Source organism: Meriones unguiculatus, chromosome 1 (genome assembly GCF_030254825.1).
Source record: "Meriones unguiculatus strain TT.TT164.6M chromosome 1, Bangor_MerUng_6.1, whole genome shotgun sequence".
Classification (NCBI taxonomy): Eukaryota; Metazoa; Chordata; class Mammalia; order Rodentia; family Muridae; genus Meriones; species Meriones unguiculatus.
The window spans coordinates 60930459-60950562 of NC_083349.1; the positions used below are offsets into that span (position 1 = coordinate 60930459).

At 48.6% G+C, this 20104-nt stretch overlaps 1 protein-coding gene across 1 annotated transcript in view; it reads right to left on the reverse strand.

Annotated features, from left to right (window-relative positions):
- Positions 1 to 4031: 4031 nt before the first annotated feature.
- Positions 4032 to 20104, reverse strand: part of Arl3 (ADP ribosylation factor like GTPase 3) — a 46705-nt gene continuing 30632 nt past the window's right edge. The window contains exons 4-6 of the mRNA XM_021650415.2: positions 15868 to 15918; positions 13882 to 14067; positions 4032 to 4301 (exon numbers count right to left, since the gene is read on the reverse strand). Of these exons, the coding sequence (XP_021506090.1) occupies positions 4254 to 4301; positions 13882 to 14067; positions 15868 to 15918 (285 nt within the window). The 3' untranslated portion in view covers positions 4032 to 4253. The remainder of the gene's footprint in view (positions 4302 to 13881; positions 14068 to 15867; positions 15919 to 20104) is intronic.

Below are 20104 nucleotides of genomic sequence, written 5' to 3' on the forward strand. Positions count from 1 at the left end.
TTGGTAGGAACATCAGGCTTACCAAAAGAAAACTCGCGCGCGCACACACACACACACACACACACACACACACACACACACACACACACACACCAGAAGGGCTGCTAAATTTTAATTTCAGATAAAGAATGTTTTCCTGAGAATTATAACAAGGTTCCAAATACTGCATGGAGTATGTCTGAATTAAGAACTGGTCTTTATCGGAAGTTCAAGCTGAACTGAATGCCCTATAATACATCTGGCACCTTGAGCTTTTTCCCTCCTTCCACCCCGGGTCCCTCTCCTGCCAGCGGCTCACCCTGTAGGTGCTTGGTCCTCTGAGGTGGGAAGGACTCTAGGAGTAGGTAGACACAGATCTTTGGCTCCAGAACATAGACCCCTGTGCCTCTGCCAACTCCCATGTGGCTTTTCCTAAGTGGCCCCATCACATTTCTGAGTTTTTGTTTTTTCGAGACAGGGTTTCTCTGTGTAGCCTTGACTGTCCTAGAACTAGCTCTGTAGACCAGGCTGACCTTGAACTTAGAGATCCGACCGCATCTGCCTCCGAGTGCTGGGTTTAAAGGTGTGCTCCCCCACTGAAGGGATTCACTTTAGTCCTGCAGCCCGTAAGTCCTGAACTTCTTGACTCTACCTTAGCACCTTCTTTCAGAGGCTTCAGGCAGGAGGACTCGGCAGTAGGTGCCTGCAAGTGTCCCTGGTAGCCCTCAGGCTCCTAGTGTCCCCCCCGCCTTGCTGTCTATGGAGCTGAACCTATGCAAAGGAAGGAAAGCATCCTGCGGGTGTGGTTTGGGGTGAGAGGACCTGCAGCCCTGGGGACGAGGAGTCCAGAGAGAAGGCAGCTCCTGAACAAGCAGGAGCCAGGGCTGGGACTGCTGGCAAGTGGGCTGTTCTGGTTTTTGGTTTTTTTTTTTTTTTTTTTTTTTTTTTTTTTTTTGTCCTTTGAGACAGCAGGGGACCCAGGCTTTCAGGCTCCACCAGTCCATACTGGTGCTGTGATCCTGGCAAGTTGCTTAAACGAGGCAAAGGCCTCAGTTTCTTCAACTGCCAAGTGGGGCTGATGCTGCCTGCTTATGCAGGATGTACACAGGGTTAGGCTCAGGGTCAGGGTTAGGCTTAGGCTTGCTGTTACTTCCTGTTCCTGCAATGGCGGTGGTGCTGTTCACTGTACCTGGTAGTGGTGTTCTTATATTTTTCTGAAAACAGCCCTCCCTTGAGGAAAACTAACCTCCAAAAGGGCAAAGCCACCTGGCCCCTCTTGGAGCTTCAGCAAAGAACACAATCCACTCCAGACTGCCTTCATTTCAGCTATATTTTATTTGTCGCAGATTTGACAGACATCTAAATTATACATTGAGCTTTCCACATGACCAAACACCAAGTCCCTTCCTTTGATTATCATTTTCAAAAGGGACTATAAAAAAAGAACCTTTCGATGGATCACACTGAACCCTGAAACCACTCGGAGAGCAGAGCTAAAAATAAAGGAAGAAACGTCCCGAGAAGGAGAGGGAGGAGAAATCAAAGCATGCTGTAGATGGGGAATGGAGACGCGGGTCCCGGTGAGGGTGACACCCTCCAGGCCAGGCCGGATAAGGAGCGGCCAACAGTGAGGGTAGGGCACAGAGTGGCATAAAAATAGCCACCACTTTAGTCCGGAGGGGAAAAAAGAAATCCTGGAAGCCAGGGGACGGAGCGGGGGAGGAGGACCATGGCAAGACTGTCCTTCTGCAGCTCTCGGGCTGTGGACTTTTCTCCCGGCAGGGTAACCGCCAGCATAATCGCCGACTTTCAGCTGTGCACCGACATGTTCCCCGGCTCAGCCCACATCAATGACACCCTTGTTTCCATAGTAACCAAGGGAGAGCGAAGGGGAAAGGGTGTATTGCGCTGGGCGAAGGGAATCCAGCCAAAAGCAGCCACACAGGGAGGGTGGGAGAAGGGCTCAGTGTTTCCCACAACTGGTTTTCGTATATACGCTGTGGACTTTGCCTGCCCTCTGGCCCCAGCCCTCGCCCCCTGCACATTCAGATGCAATGGTGCGCAGAGCAAAAGTCTCACCAAGGCTCGCTGGGATGGGGGAGGCACAGGGGCGGGGCATCCCTTTTCTAGCTTCAGACTCTGGCCAGGCCGCAGGGGCAAGGGTGGCAGGGTAGAGGACTTTACAGCACTGTTTTTACAAATGGGAGCTCTCAAACCCTGCACTTTTCAGGCTCCCCTCAGCCATCCCGGGAGGGTTCAGCAGGGCTCCCAGGTAAGATAAAGCCTGTGACAACCACAGTTGTCTCTGGTGCCTCTAGCTGAAAAGCAAGTGTGGACATTTACAGAGGCCGCTGTTGGCCTTACAGGGCAAGTGAGTCTGCCGGCTGCCTGGGGCCTGGGACAGTTCTTCAGGACATACCCTGTAGTTGGTGGTAAGAGACCAAACAATGTACACACAGATCTGCCTTTCCAGAGTCAGAGACCCCTGCTGCAGCATTCCAAAACGGGGCCTCAAAGCAGGCTTCCTGCTCTTCAGGAAAAGCGAGTCTTAAGGGCCAAAACTCCAAAACTACATCTGCTGGCTGGTAAAGGGGTGTTTCCGATTCCTTCTGCAGCTGCTTGCCACCCTTTGTACCTAGAGGAATCAGGGTGAAGTCAGTGGAAAGGATGGCAGTTCTAACTAGCTGAGCAGTTTAAAAAAAAAACCTCAGCTTCTTTTGTCTTGCAAGTCCTTACAGGCCTGTCCACCGCGAGCCTGGCCACCTCTCCCCCAGGCTTTACTAATGGTTTTCATCCCTGGCTACCCTTCAAACTGTCCAAGCCTCTCTCTCCAGAGTCCAGAATAAGCTGGGTACCATGGAGCAGGGGCTTCTGTGGCACTTCCTGTTTGCTCACAGCCTTGGTGGGCTTGGAAAGGGCCGCCTCCCAGGATGAGAAGGCAGCTGGTCTCCTTGGACCTACCAGGCATTGGCTTATTTATTCTCTGAAAAGCTCTGAGTTCATGCCCAGAACAGAGTTTAATTCAGGAGCCGGCAATGCTCTGGCCTGCTTTGGGAGTTTGAGGCTAGGGTTTCTGAGGGGTTGGGAAATGTGCTCTTTTTGGAATGGGGGGAAGGAGAGGGTGTCTGCCTATCAATCAACCACACATTTTGCTGGAAAGAGGTAGGAGACCAGCATGGGGTGAGCGGCTTCCCTGGGCACAACCCCCGCAATCAGATCCCATGTTGCCGGCAGCAGATGCTTCCCAGCTCGGCTTCCCACACCACAGTTGCCAGCACTGTAAAAATTGATCTCTTCTCAGAATCGATCCGCCTGGCTTTTCTCCGTGGAGCAGGTTCATGGCAAAGCTGCATTTATTTTTCAAATCTGATAGCGCCAGCCTACGGCCTACTGTGATCATTTAAACACAGAATTCTTTGAGCTTTAGAAATCCCCTCTATAGGACTGCAGTGGAGAAGTCAGCTAATCTCGGAGCCACTGCTCCCTGCTCCACTGAGCTGGAGAAAGCCTGTTTACGCTAGCCTGAGCCCTCGATGTGAGGGCTTTTTAAGGACCTTGTAATTTTTCTGGAATTAAACCTCCCACCTCTCCTTACATTCCAGATGTCATTCCAGTCAAAAGTCATAAGAATCTGCTTCCCTGTGTGGCTGGCAGGGGTATGGGTGGGGGAGGGGCAGGGGCTGGAGTGGGGATGTTTCTGTGGTGACTTGTTTGCAAGGATTTTTTTTTCTTTTTCTGTCAAAAAGTGAGGATCACATACAGTCTTTACCTACCTGACAAGATGGTTTAATCATCTGCCATCCTTTACCACCCCCAGCGGCTTCCTGCAGGACACACCAAAGCCCTGGCTCAGTTCTGATGAGGGGGGAGAAAAGGCTCTGTCCAGGCCATCTCCAAACATGTGGCTTTCAGGGAAGAAACTAAGCGCAGGAGGCTTCTTCCTTTTTTTTTTTTTTTTTTTTAAATAGAAAACCCACTGGGATGGTCTAACTGCAGTGCAAGGTCCTGCTTGTTTCTAAGCATGTGCTCTGAGACATTTAAGACTACTTCAATTATGCAGAGGAAATAATCTAATTCCTTTATTTGAAAAACGATACTGAACTCTGAGATCAGTTAACATCTACTGCTGGAATGGGGTTCTTCTTAAACTGCCGTCCCCTCTCACAGCTGTGGCCGTGCGCAGATGGGAAAGCGTTTGGTCAGCAAGCAGCAAACCAGTGTTCCTCAGGGCCGAACCCAGCTCCCGCAGCTCCTGCGTCTCCTGCGGCTCCGTTTTATTTCTTCTTTGTGTTGACATTTTTGCAGACCCAGTTCATGCCGTCCTTTAAGGGAAATGGGCAGAGAAAGGTGTGTTAGTTGCAAGAAAGGTCCTAGATCTCAGGCTGGAGAGGGCTGGGACCACCAGCTCTAGGGTGCTTGCTGCCCCAGGGCCCACCTGGCTGTCCAGGGCCGGTGACCTCTAGGGGGGGAGGTAGAGGGAGGTCTCTGAGCACAGGGGGAAGAGAGAGCCAGTCAGCATCTGAACGTGAGAGGAGTCCTCAGGAACTCCCTCTGAAAAAATAAACACATCTGCCTGGGCCCAGGGCTGGACTGAGGCGCTATCAGGAAAGATTCCAGCCATTTTTGGCTCTTTCTAAAAGCTGACCTTTGCTAGGGCATTAATTCAGTGAGCTACCCTTCTGGTTCCCCAGCCTGTTTACAGTGGGTCAGTGTACACTTGGGTTAAATTAAATTTTGTTTTGGAAAAACAACCCTCTGCTGTGGGTGTTCCTCCACACGCGGGAGCAACACACATTTGCTTCTACAGAGGTTTAAAAGCGCCTTCTTGTCCCTTTAAGCAGAGTGACAGAGGGAAGGAGAGAAGGCTCCCTTAAAGGCACAGTGACCTTGAAAGTGTCCTCTTTTAGGAGGCTGGAGAGGGAGTGAGGTGAGAAAGAAAGAAAGAAAAAAATCCTCACAATGCCTATGGCCCTCTGGCAGGCAGCACAATCCCTCAAAGAAGCCAGGCCTGTCAGACCTGACCTCCTTTTCAACCCCCTCCGGAGCACACCTGGACACACCCCCTCCCCAGAGACCTTCAGGCAAGTTCTCTCAGAAGCACAGGACAGAACTCAAGGTGGGCCCTGCAGGGCATCCTGCCCAGAGTCTGGGCCTCACGGATGTGTGCTTATCAGACACACGTGACGCTCACGCTCCAAACCCCACGTTTCTGGTGGCTGTGGAGCTGGCCGCTGAACCTGAACAGCTAAGGCAGCTTATAGCAATAAATATCAGCTGACACCCTTGGCCACTGGGACATTAATCCCGTAAACAATACATCACTGCAAAACAGCCAGCAGGTACCCTTTCTCCTGGCTAATCTGACTGTCACCTGCATTTACAGTGATTAAAACTCCTCCCGCTGCCATCAGGGCACTTGGGCAGGAGAACCTGGTGATCTGAGGGAACTTCCTCCTTTGCCAAGATGAGGCCTGGCCTTGTCGGAGAGCCTTCAGGTGGGGAGCACCTGGCTGCGGCTGGGCAGCGGAGGGCTGGGAGAGGGGACCCCAAAGCATTTGATTACAACTGGGTCAGCTGCGCACTCTGAAAAGCCGAGCAATTTTTAAACCGTTTTATGAAAAGGATCCATTTAAAGAGAACACGTTTAATTTTAGTAGCTAATTGGTTTCTAGGAAAAAAAAAAAAGATCACCTGCCAGGAGACAAAAAAAGAAAAAAAAAAAGATTTTTACACATACAAGAGGGATGAATACGATAACCTTCTCTTGCTCCAAAGCTGAAGAACACAAACACCCCAGACACACGTTTTATCAGACCAGCTTCTCCGGAAAACCAAGAACAGTGTCCCCACAAGGCCAGTAGCTTTTTGTCTTTTTTCTTGGTTTATGACTGGTGAAGAAGGGAGTTTCTTTTATTATATCTCACTGAACATAAGTGTAGGCAAAGAGATAGGGAAAATATTTACTCAGCTGCAGGAAGTCAAAGAAGGTGGAGGAGCCACACTGGAGGCGGAAAGGGGCTGAAAGGGTGTCTCGTGCTGAGGAGCGCTGCCCTGCAGATGTCTGAGGGTCCATAGTGGGGGCCTGCCCACCATGGTCTTGTGTTCAGAGGCCAGCACCCAAGGCTGTCCCCAGCCCCTGGTGCCATTCTGGGGCAAAGCCCTGGGCCTCTTTGAGTCACAGCATTTGGGGGCTGTGAAGGAGAGAGGGAAGAGAGGCCACAGTCCTCTGTGACAGTACCTCATACATCAAGTAAGGGCAACCTTTGTCATGTAGCCAACCAGAAAGGAAAGATAACAGTGTTATCCTAAAGCCAAGATGGGAAGGTTTAAGCAAGGGACTGGCGTGCTGTTTGGCGTGTAGTCCATACTTAATTTATAGTCTTTAAAATTAGTTCTCAAAACCAACCAGTGCAAGATATTATTTCCATATTGCAAACAAGGAAATGAAGAACAGAAAAATTCAGAGCAGAGGCAGGCCTTGAAGTAAGTCTCTCTTCCCGAGAACCATATACCAGTCACCATCTCTCTGTGACTGAGGGTGGCAAGAAGGTGGGGGGGAGGGGGAGGCTATTCTAGTGTTTCTTTTCTTTTTCCTCAGGGAGGAGGCCCTGTCAGGGAAGCCTGCCTACTTTTGCCACGGCTCTAAAAGGACCAGAGGACCTCTAGGTTGCTGGGATCTAGGCCCGTGGAAGGCTGGACACTAGTGACCTGGGCCACCTCCTCAGTGGCTACTTGACATTTAGAGACAACAAAATCATGTGGAGGAGCCTCTGCTTCTGTTTACGTGAACAGAGGGCTTTTGTTTCTCTGGAGAAAAGGTGATTGCTTACTTGAAGGCGGCAACTGCGCTGCCCCTGAAGAAGGAAATGAATTCATAGGTTTGTTAATGGTGGAACCTTTTATTGTTGAGAACTGGTTTGACCCATTTCCTGCACATCCGACCCTCATTATAGGGCTGACTGCGGTGCGAACAGTCTCCCCTTTCCTCTCCTGACCAATCTTGCTGAAACTGAGTTAGAACTGATTAGTTTCAATCATTAATAGAGGCTAGAGAGCCAGGGAACCTCAAACACTGGGCTTTGTATGGCTTCCTGGAGAGGGAATAAATACCCCACCATATCCATGGCTGCTGGTGTGGACCCCGGCTACTCACACGCCCAGAACACAGCCAACACTGGTCTCTGGCTGCACCACTCCTTTTAATCTGATCTCAGTCCAGTGCATCGTCACTAATGCATGGCTGGAAGAGCAGCAGCGGTGGCCATGTTTGGGTGGGCTGGTTCTTAAAGCTAGGCTGACCGTGCAGTCACTTCAGTAACTGCTTTAGGGTGAGAAGGCACTAGACCCTCAATGAGCAGTGCAGCCCATCCTGTTGTGCCTTTGGGCCCCTGGGGTCAAGGAGCAGCTGAACACCGCATATATAAAATATCGCTTGGTGTTCATATTTTTTTCTGGTGACAAAGGGCAGTGCACCAGGGAAGGAGCAAATCACATGTCACAGGCTTGCTCTCTCGGTCTACAGAGAGGTCTGAAAGTATAAAAATCAACCTGAGCCCGACGGACAGATGGGCAGTTCCTTGAACACCTGGGCTGAGTGCCAACTGAGCCAGGCCTAGAAAGAACGGCTGGGCATCCCTTCTTAAATGCACACATTTGGGGCTGGGGAGTGTAGCTCCACAGTAGAACAGAGCTTAGCACAAGACACTGGGTTCAATTTCTACCCCTGCAAACAAAAACAAATCAAATTCTGTCAGCAGGCTAGGGAAAAGTTCCCTAGATGGAGGAAAAAGAAGCAGAGGCAAGAGCTGGGCTGCTGCCTCTCTGACAGGCACAGCCGAACCTCGGCAAGCAGACTGCCGCTGGCCTTCCTAAGGAATCAAGGCCAGGGAGGACACTGTGATGCGATACTCTCCTTTCTGGAGGTGAGGGGAAGGAATGGCGGGGAGATGCCAGCTGAAAGGGTAGTCTGGAGTGGATGGCCTGGAGAAGCAACTCCCATGGAAATTCTACCTGTTCAAAACCATTGGTCCAGGCAGGTGGCTGGCGAGGAAGTGTAGAGGCCAGGTCCACACTGCTGACTTCCGCTTTAAAAGGAATAACCACACACACCGTGTTTTAGAAAAAAAGTCTCCAAACACCTGGAACTACGACAGCAAGAAAACTGCAGTCTGAGGTGAAATTCACCGCTGCAGGTGGAAGCAGGATGGATTTTCTATAACTTAAAAAAAAAAAAAATCTACTCAGATCCATGGTAGACTCCCTAGGTGCCTGCTGGGAAGGAAAAGGACAAGAGGCTGGGTGCTCCATAATATATCCTCAGAGGCCCTAACATCCAGGCCTAGCCTCAAGGGTATGGAGGGAGATTTTTCTCCATGCTGAAGTGAGGGATGGCTGAGGGAGTTTTAGGTACTCCCTCCCACACATTTTTCACATTCCCTTTCTTTGCCTTCACCTGCTTGATGTAACTGGGTCTCCTCTGCTCACTCCTCTGGACTAAAGGCCTCTCAGCAGGATGGAGTTTCTGAGACTGATACTTTCCCTCAGCATCTGGGCTCTTTCCCTGTTCTCTGCTCCTGAGAGTTTCCCGTGAAAACCTGCTTTAAGTACATCATGGGCTGGCCTCCTAGTCAGCATCAATCAGGTAAGGAAGGATGCGTTCCAGACTTTGTTGATGCGCTCAACAGTCTCTACCACACACAGCTGAAGGTATGGCATGGTCTTGGAAAGGCCACCTAAGCGTGTCTGGAGAATATCGGGCACAAACTCCATCCCAGAAATTTCATCCCAGGAAGCGCCAGCTCCCACAACCTCAAATCACATGTTCAAGTAATGTACCTGCCCTGCTTGGCCGCAGAGAGTATGACGCATCACCTGTCCCATGTGGCTGTTCTCTGGACTTGACCACTTGCTATCTCGTCCTTGCTATCTGTTAGCATGACACAGTTCTTCTAGCTCTGTTTTTTGTTGTTGTTGTTTTTAAATAAATGGTTCCATCCATTCCATCCATCCATCCATCCATCCATCCATTGTGTGCACGTGTGTGTTCGTGTGCAGTGAGGGTGGCCTCGTATGCCATGACAGGTGCCTGGAGCACAGTTGTTTCTCTCCTTACACCACAAAGGGGGTCCAGGGGTCAAGAGTTTAGAGGTTCTGAATAAACTTGTGTATACATACACAGTGTGGACAATGGTGCTGGCTTTCAGCACTCACAACTAGAACACAAATCCCAGGCCTTTCCCGCTTTCTCCTTTTTTTTTCAGACTTTCTGGGTTGTCAAAGAGGTTGAACCAGATGTTAGCAGCTCAGCCACCTGGGCAGCCCCTGGGGAGGGATGGTGGGATAATGAGAACAAAGTTGGAATTTAGGAAATTTTAATCATTATGATGCTGAATTTATATCTGAAAGTGAACCCCAAATAGCTGAATCGTACAGTCATTTTCCTAGCAAAGTTCTTAATTTTTAGGGATATTTTAAGCCTTAATTAAGAGCTACGAAAGGCCTACACTTTAATCATGCAATCCTAAAAAGGAATTACACTGAAGTGATTTTAAAGGTAAAAACCAAGGAACTGGCTGAGCGGATGGGACAGCACCACCTGAGGGAGGAACGCGGTCAGAGGCTGCCTGATGGTGAGAAGAGCTTCCACAGAAGGCTCGCGACCTTTCTTTGGTCCCCAAAGGTTACCATGAGAGGACAATAGAAGAGTCTCTTCTTAATTAACATTTTTATTAAATAACCCATTTCAAATAATGGTTAAATTCTCTAAATTTATATCATTCTATTAACCATAATCTAATCTCATTAACCTTGAAATCCCAGTCTTAACTATCCAATTCTATACACCCTGGCACTATCTACAAACTAATTAAGTGACCTTCAAACTATTTGTCCTCTGTATAAAATCATTTTCTTTGCTCCCAGTTCTTTGCAGGATCTCTCTCTCATTCATGTGATCATATTTTGATTTTGATTAATTAATTTATCTGTGTGTGTGTGTGTAAGTATAAGTCAGTGGGCAATTTTTGGGTGTCAGTGCTCTCCTCCTGCCCTGTGGTTCTAGGGATCAAACTCAGGTCATCCATCAGGTTTGGTGGCAATCACCTTTATCCATGAAGCCATCTCTTTTGATATCACTCCCTGTGCCCCTGGCTGCTGCAGGTCCCTGATTAAAGAAGCACTTAAAAAAAAAAAGTAATCAAATTACTGTAATCTTACTTTATTCAAACTGGCTTATCATTTACTGACACCCCTGCTACTCTACTCCTGTCTAACTGCTTAGTAGCTTGCTGCAGGTAAAGCTCACGGGTAGAGTATCTTGTTCACTGCCCTGGGTTTGAGTTCCATCTTCGAGGAAAGGAGAGGGGGAGGAGGCCCTATGTGGGCGCTCTGCACTGACAAAACAGGTGTGGAAGACACAGGGGCTCCCTGGCTGCACTTAGTACTGAGTCCAGATCATTCACTCTGCCCCCACCCCAATACCCTCAGGCAGGCTGAGGAAAGAAGAAAGAAGAACCTCACTTTAATTCCAGCTTTGCTTTTTCAAGCGTTCTCCACTCTGGACAAGAGCAGAGATCACAGTACCGTAAGCCCACATTCTGAGGTGTTCACATACAACCTGTTTTTTCTCTTTGCCCACCTTTTATAGCTCCCACCACCAGGATGCCCTTGACTTTCTAACATCTGTGTTCTGAGCCATTGTGAAAGGTTTATGACACAGGAAAGCTTCTGGTCTGGAGCTGGGGCTGGAGTTCAGTGGGTAGAGTGCTTGCCTGCTCTTCAGGACCTGAGATCCAGCCTCAGTGATGGGAAAACGAGAGGGCAAGCTGTCATCTCCTGACCTGTGTCTCACTAATTACCCTGTGCACAAACAGAAGGGCATGTGATCTTTTCTTTTCTTTCTCCCCATCTCTCTCCCTCTTGACAGGGTTTCTCTGTGTAGCCCTAGAACCCACTCTGTAGAGCAGGCTGGAACTCACAGAGATCCGCCTGCCTGCCTCTAAGTGCTGGGACGAAAGGCATGTCCCACCACCACCCAGCAGATCTTTTCCTTTTTCTAGAGGGCTGTAATCGAACAAGGTTAAGTAAGATGATCAGCATTTACCTATAGCAACACTCCATGTTGTAGTGTACTGGACTGGGTTGTGAATTACCCTGAACAATCGCAGTCAAGTCAAAGGCCTGCCGAAGCAGCTCCTGTATGTATATAGATAATCACCTATGTGGTAGCAACTTCATAAGGGAGAAGCTAGAAGAGTGCTGGACAGTCCCTTTGTAGAGCGGGACTTGGGAGAAAGATGTCTTTCCTTTCTTTGGAGACAATCTCACATAGCCCAGGCTGCCGGAGGGTGACTCTGAGTTCCCGATCCTGCTGACTTTACTCCCAAGGTACAAGGATCAGGGCCCTGCACCGTCAAGCCCGCTTTTTCTGTGTATTTTTGTATCTCTGAGATGAACCCAGAACCTGTCATGTAAGATAAGCATGCTACCACTAAGCTATATCCTTAGTCCACATTTTTTCAACTTTATACATTTTTACATAATTAAAAATGAGGAAAATGCATATTTGGGATAAGGATCCCATGGGACTAGACTAGACTCTAACTGATCCCCCAAAATATGGATGCCTGCCACAACGCCCAATTTAGGATATGACTTTGAGAATCAGTATCTAGGGGCTGGAGAGGCGGCTCAGTGGTTAAGAGCAGGTGTTGCTCTCGCAAAGGGGCCAGGTTCAAATCCCAGCACCCACCCGGCAGCTCAAAGCATCTGTAACTCAAGTTCCAAGAAGAATCAGAATCTAGGAAGGAAGAAGAAATGACTTAAAGCTGGGTGTGGCGGCTCATTCCTGTAAACCTAACACTTTGGATGCTGAGGTCAGAAGGTTGGAAGATCAGCCTCAGCTACATGGAGAGTTCGAGGCCAGCCTGGCTACAGGACACCTGGTCTCGGGACTGGAGGGATGATTCTGTTCTTAAGGGCATTGGCAGCTCGTCCTGAGGACCAGAGTTTGATTCTCAGCACCGTATGGGGGCTCACAACCGCCAGATGCAGTTCCAAGAGACTGAGCACCCTCTTCTGGCCTCCATGTGTGCGGCATGCAAAGGGGGCACACACATGCACAGACAAAACGCCCATAAAATAAAATTTTAAAAAATTGCAAAAAGAGACACTGTTTCGAAACTCCAAAATATCAACTCTCCCGATCTTCAACGTCACAGGCTGTTCCAGGAAGCGTTTTTGAGGATTTGACTGTGGTAATCCCTGGTTCCAGGGAAGGCCAACATACACATGCTCACTAAGAACTTCCAGGGTGCAAGTATGCGCATGCGAGGAGGGACGCATGCCTCATGCTAACTGTGCACTGGGCTCTAGAGGCCACACACACACACACACACACCAGCCATGACTATTTTTGTAATATACAAAAAATAAAAACAAATATGCACCTAACATGTCAGGACTAACATAATTCTAGGATGTGATTACTTGCTCGAGACAAAAGCAATCAGATCATTTAAAGACAGCAGTGTCAAGTGCCCGAGACGAGAGGGAAGAAGGGAAGAGCCAATGGAAAGAGGCCGCAGGCAGTGAAAATCAAATCTCGGGGCCACAACCCAGCATGCCAAGTCCAGAGATAAGCAAACCATCATGCCATTACTGACATACCATATGGCAAAGAGATGACCCTCAGCAGTATGCACAGGTCCTTATGGCACTATCACACGTCCTGGCAGTTATACCACATGCTTAAAATGGGAAACGTGGAGGATTCTGGGTCATCTTACAGGGCTGACTATGGGGGTCAGTGAGCTGAGGAAGCCTGGTAGGAAGCATCTCAATTGGAAGTGTTTTCTGTGTGTCTGGGACAGGGCTGTGCTCTGCCTTAAATTAATATTAAACAATGGGGTGTTCAATTTCCTGGTGTGTAGTTCCTCAGCATGAAGCAAGGGGCTTTGTGTCCACCAAAGACCCTCCAGGGGGAAATCAATACCAGTTAGCCTGGGAGAGAGACCAAGCCAAGGGCAGGGGAGAGAGCGAAGAGGAGAGACGGGCGTTTCTACGCCACCTAGCCCGAGTATAGTTGTTGATGGCAATCACCTTGGGAGCACGGGCCTCAGCACCGTGGTGTCAGACCCAACACAGAAAGCTGACACAGCCTCAAACAATCCTGGAGCTGACCCCCCGCCCTCCCCAAGTGAGGGTGTCAGACCCAACACAGAAAGCTGACACAGCCTCAAACAATCCCGGAGCCGACCCCTCGCCCTCCCCAAGTGAGGAGAGGATGCAGGGCTCTTCCTCCGCACTGTCTGCTCGGGTTTTAAACAGAAACCTCCCTCTGTGTCCTTTGCCTCCTAGAACGGTTCATCTGCCAATCAAAGGCCATTTGCTTCATATCTTTTTCTGTCTCGATCAGCGGTTCTCAACCTTCCCAGTGCTGCAACCCTTTAATCTAGTTCTTCATGTTGTGGTGACCCTCACCATACACTTATTCCACTGCTGTTTCATAACTGTAATTTTGTAACTGTACTGAACTGTAATGTAAATATCCCTGCTTTCCAATGGCTTTAGGCAATCCCTGTAAAAGGGTCATCTTGAGGGGGCTGGAGAGATGGCTCAGTGGTTAAGAGCACTGTCTGCTCTTCCAAAGGTCATGAGTTCAATTCCCAGCAACCACATGGTGGCTCACAACCATCTATAATGTGAACTGATTCCCTCTTCTGGCAGGTGTATACATAAAATAAATAAATCTTAAAAAAAAAAAAAAAAAAAAGTCATCTTGACCCTCCAGGGGGTCGTGACCCACAGGTTGAGAACCACTGACATGCATCGCCCTGCCAGCGAGGCAGACTGCCTTAGTGAGCCACTGGGTCGATGGGGCGCAAAGCCTCGAAGCCGCCTCACCTGGACCCCCTCGCCTGTGAGCGCTGAGCAGGACTGGATCTGCCAGACGCGGTCCCGGATGGTGTGAAGGTTCAGGCCCTCTGCGATCTCGGAGGCCGGGGCCGCCGTGAGCAGGTCCTGCTTATTAGCGAAGATGAGCACCGGCACGCAGCTTAGCTTTTCTTCCTCCAGTAACTCCGTCAGTTCCTGGGCCCGTCGGTTTTTTTAGGGGGAGGGGGAGGGTGTGGGGTGGGGAGGGAAGGGGAGAGAAGCTTGAGAACTGCGACTTTTAATCACGACATATGAAGCAGTTAAGCTGATCGGCAGCAACTTTCAAGGTAGGGAGCCTCAGGCCTGTACCTGGGTTTAAGATTCCCTAGCAAATGTTTGGGCTCAGGGCTGCTGAAAGCCGGAGCCAGCACCTAGGAGTCACTTTTAGCAGACTCCCCCGGTGATCCTGTTGTCCTGCTAAGGGACACCCCGAGAGCCACTGTTTAAGGGAGGACATAAACTGTGGCCACAGATCTCAGACTCATTGAAGGTTACCACCTGCAACTAGCTGTTTTACTTTTCTTCTGGTGCTGGTTCAAGGCCCTTTTACATCCTAAGCAGGTGCCCCTCACCGAGTGACACCCACAGCCCCACAAATAACTTAGTATGTACGTGTGTGTGTGTACACGTATGTATGTATGTATAGAAAATGAAAACAACAATTAGAAATAATTGTGTCCAGCTGGGTGTGGTGGCACATATCTTTAATCCCAGCACTCTGGGAGGCAGGGGCACACAGATCACTGTGAGTTCGAGGCCAGCCTGGTCTACAAAGTGAGTCCAAGACAGCCAGGGCTATACAGAGAAACTGTCTCGAAAAACAAAACAAAAAGACACACACACAAAAAAAATCAGCTTTCCAAAAAAAAAAAACGAAAAACAAAAACAAAAAACTGGACAGCTGCTGGGCATGGTATAGGGCAACTTTTATCCCAGCACTCTGGAGGCAGAGGCACAGGCAGGAGGATCTCCGTGAGCTTGAGGCCAGCCTGGTCTACAGAGCGAGTTCCAGACAGCCATCACCGGAGCACGGAAGGGAGATGTGCTGCCTCCAGGAGTCTGGAGACCCCTCAGCCCACTTTCCAAGACAAAGAACAGAAGCTGGGAACTTTTGCCACTGGGCACAGACCAAAATTTCTGCACTGAGAACCAAACATGCCTCTCTAAGGATTCATTTCGTCTCTGTGGCTGCTGCGGGTGACCTCACTCTGGGTTCAATGGTCCAGGCCCAGCGCCGCTCTGTGTATGACCATGCACACAGACTGCATCATTCAGACATGTTGATATGTACCCTGCCACTGAAGCCATACTTGAGTTCAAGGTTCACCTTGTCTCCTGGCTTGAAAATGAGTAGCTTAGTTTTGGCTTGTATCTTCTCAGCCTTCTGAATTTGCCAAAGTTTGGTCAATTACTCTCTGTCAATTAAATATTGAAAAGTGCAAACAGAGGACTAGAGTGATAGCTCAGCGGTGAAGAGCCTTGGCTGCTCTTCCAGAGGACTGGGGTTCAATTCCCAGCACCCACATGGCAGCTCACAACTGTCTGTAACTCCTGTTCCGGGGGACCTGACACCCTCACACTGACATACATGCACGCAAAACACCGATGCACATGAAATAAAAATAAATAAAATTTAAAAAGTGTAAATAGAAATGCTCAGTGTGTTCATGAGCTTATTTCTACCCGGTCTGGGAAGAAGCCAGAAGGGCTCTGGAGTGTGCTGCAAAGTTTACTCATATCTGATATATTCAATTTGATTAAGCTAAAAGGCTTTCATCAAAAAAGGTGGTAAAAGACTCACAACTAGTCTGGTATTTCTGCCTGTTCACTAGGTGTCTCTCTTCTTGAACTGTAAGAGTTAACAAGAAGCATTCCCTTCCCTGGTGGTGCACGCTTCCAGGGAGATTAATAAATAGCTGGTGTTTGGGGAAAGAGTTCAACGGAAGAATCATTTACCTGACCCGTCTCTTCAAATCTTTTTCTGTCTGCACTGTCAATTACATATATCTGCAAAGGAAAGTAAGAAAGTTACTTCAATAAACAGACACAGAAAGAGAAGGGGCAATTTTAAAAACAAAACAGAAGGTCCTCAGTCAAGAGTTCAGAGTAACTCATGTGGAAACAGACCAGCAGCAGGGCACAGGGGCGCATGCCTGTAATCCCAGCACTCTGGAAGGCAGAGACAGTCCTATTTCTGTGAGTTTGAGGCTCCCTCCAACCCCCAAAAGAGAAACAGACTGGCAACTCTCACCTCACTTGTAGAAGCAAAACAAGCTAACAAATGAACTAACTGACTAAGGGTGCCCAGAAACCACATCCAGGGCAGCACCCGAGCCCAGAAACCAAGGAAGAGCACTCAAGACAAGAACATCCCAGGGTCTCATGTCTTCATGACAGGACTAGGAGGGACCGACAGGGATGGTGTTTGGTGGCATCTGCAATCCTATACTCCTGGGACATCACGTACCATCTTAGCATTACTTCTGTGCTGACTTTGGGCTGAAACAACATACAGTTACTTGTTATCTCTTTCATTAATGCCTTCCTAGGTTCCTGGGATGTCAAGGCGGAAGCCTAGAAATAGTTGGGCAGGCTAGGCTGGAAGATAATATTGTTTTTGTTTGTATTGAGACAGGGTATCATGTAGTCCATGCTGACCTTGAACTGGCTATGCACTTGGGGATGACCCTGAAATTATGATCCTGCCTCTGCTTGGTGGGTACAGGTATGTTTAGTGGGGTGCTGGGGATTGAACTCAGAGCCTCACATGAATGCCAGGCAGGTACTCTACCACCCCAGCTACATCCCAGCAGAAAGATAATTACTTACTGTGAGTTATAAAACTGAAGCTTCCCCCTCCACCCGTGAGTTTTAGTTGCTACACAATTAACACTGCATAACAAAAAGGAAAATAAAGCTTAAAAAAAGAGAATAAAAGCCACTCATAGTCACAGCTTCTAAACACATCAGCTATTTAATATTCTACAGAAGGCCCCACCCGGCCAGGTGTGCTGGCTTCTGTTTATGATCACAGTGCTTTTGGAGGCTGAGGCAAGGGGATTGCTATGAGAATTTTAAACTCACTCGTAGCGAAGCAGCTCTTTCCTAATTCCTCACATGGAAATTTAAAAAGAAAATTAGAGATACAATTTTGTACTTTTTAAACATTTTATTTATTTTTTTATTTATGGCTGTTTTGTCTGCATGTATGTCAGTGTAATACCCTGGAGGCTAGATCTCCTAGGACTGGAGCTAGAGATGGCTGTGAGCCACCACTTGGGTCCTGATAAATGAATCCAGGTCCTCTGCAAGAGCAGTCAGGACTTTTAACCACAGAGACCTCATCTCTGACCCCCCCCCCCCCCACACACACACTTTTTTTCAAGATAGGGTTTCTCTGTGTAGCCTTGGCAGTTCTGGGACTTGCTCTCTCTTGTTCAAGGCTGGCCTTAAACCCACAGAGATCCTCTTATTTCTGCCTGTGTTGGGATTAAAGGTGTGTCATATCCCCCGGAGTAGGAGTTGCTGGCAGCTGGTAAGCCTGCTGACGTGAGTACTAGGAACTGAACTCAGGTCCTTCATGAAAATACTACACACTCTTAAGCCTGGGGCCACCTCTCCAGCCTGGGGCCTGTCCACACTATAAATACAGGGTTAGAAAGAATGAATGTGATAGGAGAGCTTAAACAGACTAATCTTTGAGTCTCCAGTTTAATTAGGAGGCGCATGACTGAAGCCATAGTTCAGGACATGAGGGAGGGAAGGAAAGCCAGGTGATTGCTGGGAGAACGTTCTGGAGTCAGACAGCAGTCTGAAGGGTGTGTACAGGTCACTGAGCAAAATATAAATTACAAAAGTAGGAGGAAGGTGTTGCTAGGGCCAGAGGCGGTGAATAAAGCCGGGGGTGGGGATGGGAGAGGAAGAGGCCATTTGGCAGGATAAAAAATAAAAAGTAGAGCCATCATGAAGTGGGATCTACATTTGAAAAGGGGAGGAAAGAGTCCCTGCAAGCTGTCCTTTGACCTTACCAGTGTGCCCTGGCAAGCATGTACCCCACAAACCAACCAACAAACAAATAGAAAGGAAGGAAAAACAGAGGCAGGAAAGCAAGGAGCAGAAAGGTCTTCAAGAGCCAACTGGCTAAACACCAGCGAGGGCAGTTGCTGAGCCCAAAGAACAGCTTCCACTGACCAAGTATTTGCCATTCTCTCCTGGACGGGAAACTTTGGTTAGTGTTTTTGCTACTACTAGGTTCCAAAGGATGACTCTAAACACACACCGATTCTTTCTATTTAGCTTTTGTCTGTATAGAATTCCAACATTGCTACACAAAATTCCTAGAAGTCTAGAAAGTAATGATTTCTTAAGAGCCACTGGGAAAAATAATGGGCACAAACTGGCCTCCAGGACCCTCCCCAAAGTGCTTCTTGCTCTCCCTCTCTGCGCAGTGTCTGCTTCCTTCTGGGCTCCAAGACCTGCCTCTTTTGTTTGTTCAGTTTCTTGTGTAGTCGTGCAAGAGTTCTCTTTCTTCTTTCTAATTTTTCACTTTAATTTAGAACAAATTGATCATTAATGCCTTTTTTTCCTGGTCTCTAGCCAGGAAGTATCAGAGAAAGTTAAGTATTTGTGCTTCTGACTTTAACATGATAAAGACCTTCAAATATCAAGTTATAAAACCCATTCTAAGCTGGGCTCAGTGGCGCACACCTATGATCCCAGCAATCAGGGAACAGCCGCAGCCGGATCTCTGAGTTCGAGGCCAGCCTGGTCTACAGAGTCCAGAACAGCCAAGGCTGCACAGAGAAAGCCTTTCTCTCAAGAGAAAACCAAACTATTCTACAGGAAGGTTACAATCCCCAGCACGCAGAAAGCCTGCATGCTATCACTCACAGGTGTTGTTTGGTTGGTTTTGGCAGTTGCTTTTGAATTCTCGATAGGTTGTGGGGGACCTGAGATTCCCTTCTTAGAGTTAGGGCAGCTCTGGCTCCCAGGACAGGGATCTCAGGCATCTCAGACCCTCCTCCTTCCCCGTGCTTCTCCTTACTCACTCCCGCTGCCACCTTTTGGCCTTTTTACTGTGTCTTGTACTTCACCAGGGAGTAGACTGCAAAGAGGTGACAAAGAAAGAGTGTGGCTTTACTCTTAGCTGAAGCTGCCGGCTAAGGGGACAACAAAACAGAGACATCAGGTGTCTGCGTAACTTAGGGTTTTCAGTCACTGATGCTTTCTGTACCAATGTGGAAGCAGGAGACAGACAGCTATTTTAAAGCGTTTGACACCCATTCCTCTGGAGGTCCTCTCTCTCTGTCTCTCCGTCACTTTACCTCTGAGTCATGGTCTCACTACCCAACCCTGGTTCCTGGAGATCTACCTGCCTCTGCCTCCCTGAGTGCTGTGATTAAAGGTGTGCATACCACACCTGGCTATCAAAGGGAGTGGGAAGACTGCTGTCACGTGCTCTAAAGTGAGGGCAGGCAGAATTCTGTGAGCTCTCAGAGTAAACACCACAGTCCATGCATCTCGTTCACAGCCTCGGGGCCGGGCTGTTGCTGTGAAAAAGCAGCTGTGGGAAGCCCGAGCACAAACGCAGGTGTCTAGGTCCCCACAGAATTTCATTATGGACAACAAAACTTAAATTTCACATCATTCTTATGTGTCACAAAACAGTGTTTACCTTTTGGGTTTTTTTTCAAACCTCTTAAAAAATATAAAAAACCATTCTGGCTCACAGGCTACACAAAGACAGGAGGCTGCATCAATCTGTCCACCTCTGCTCGCAAGCTAGATTTTACCACTGCACTCCAGAGAGAACTGAAAAGATTTAACCAGGCAACGAAATGTGGCAAGCTCCAGTCCTGCTCCTGCAGCAGCGTGGTGTCCGGCGTAATAGGTCTTTTTCAACTAACAATGGAAGACTCTTAAACCCAGAGTAACATACAGAGTCCATCAGCCCGCTCAGGGCTGCCGTGAGCCGGGCAGGCAGGCAGAGCTGAGTCTCAAGGCTGCACACTGGGAACCCTGGGGGTGGGGGCACGACATACGACACTCCGCTGCCTTCCAAAACTACTTAATCTCAAACGGCACTGGAAAATAATGAGGTTGACTCTCAACCCTAAATATTACCTTGTGCTGGAAAGCACCGTTGCCGGAAAGGCTGCTCTGATGTTTGCTGGGGGCATGTTAGTCATGGGCC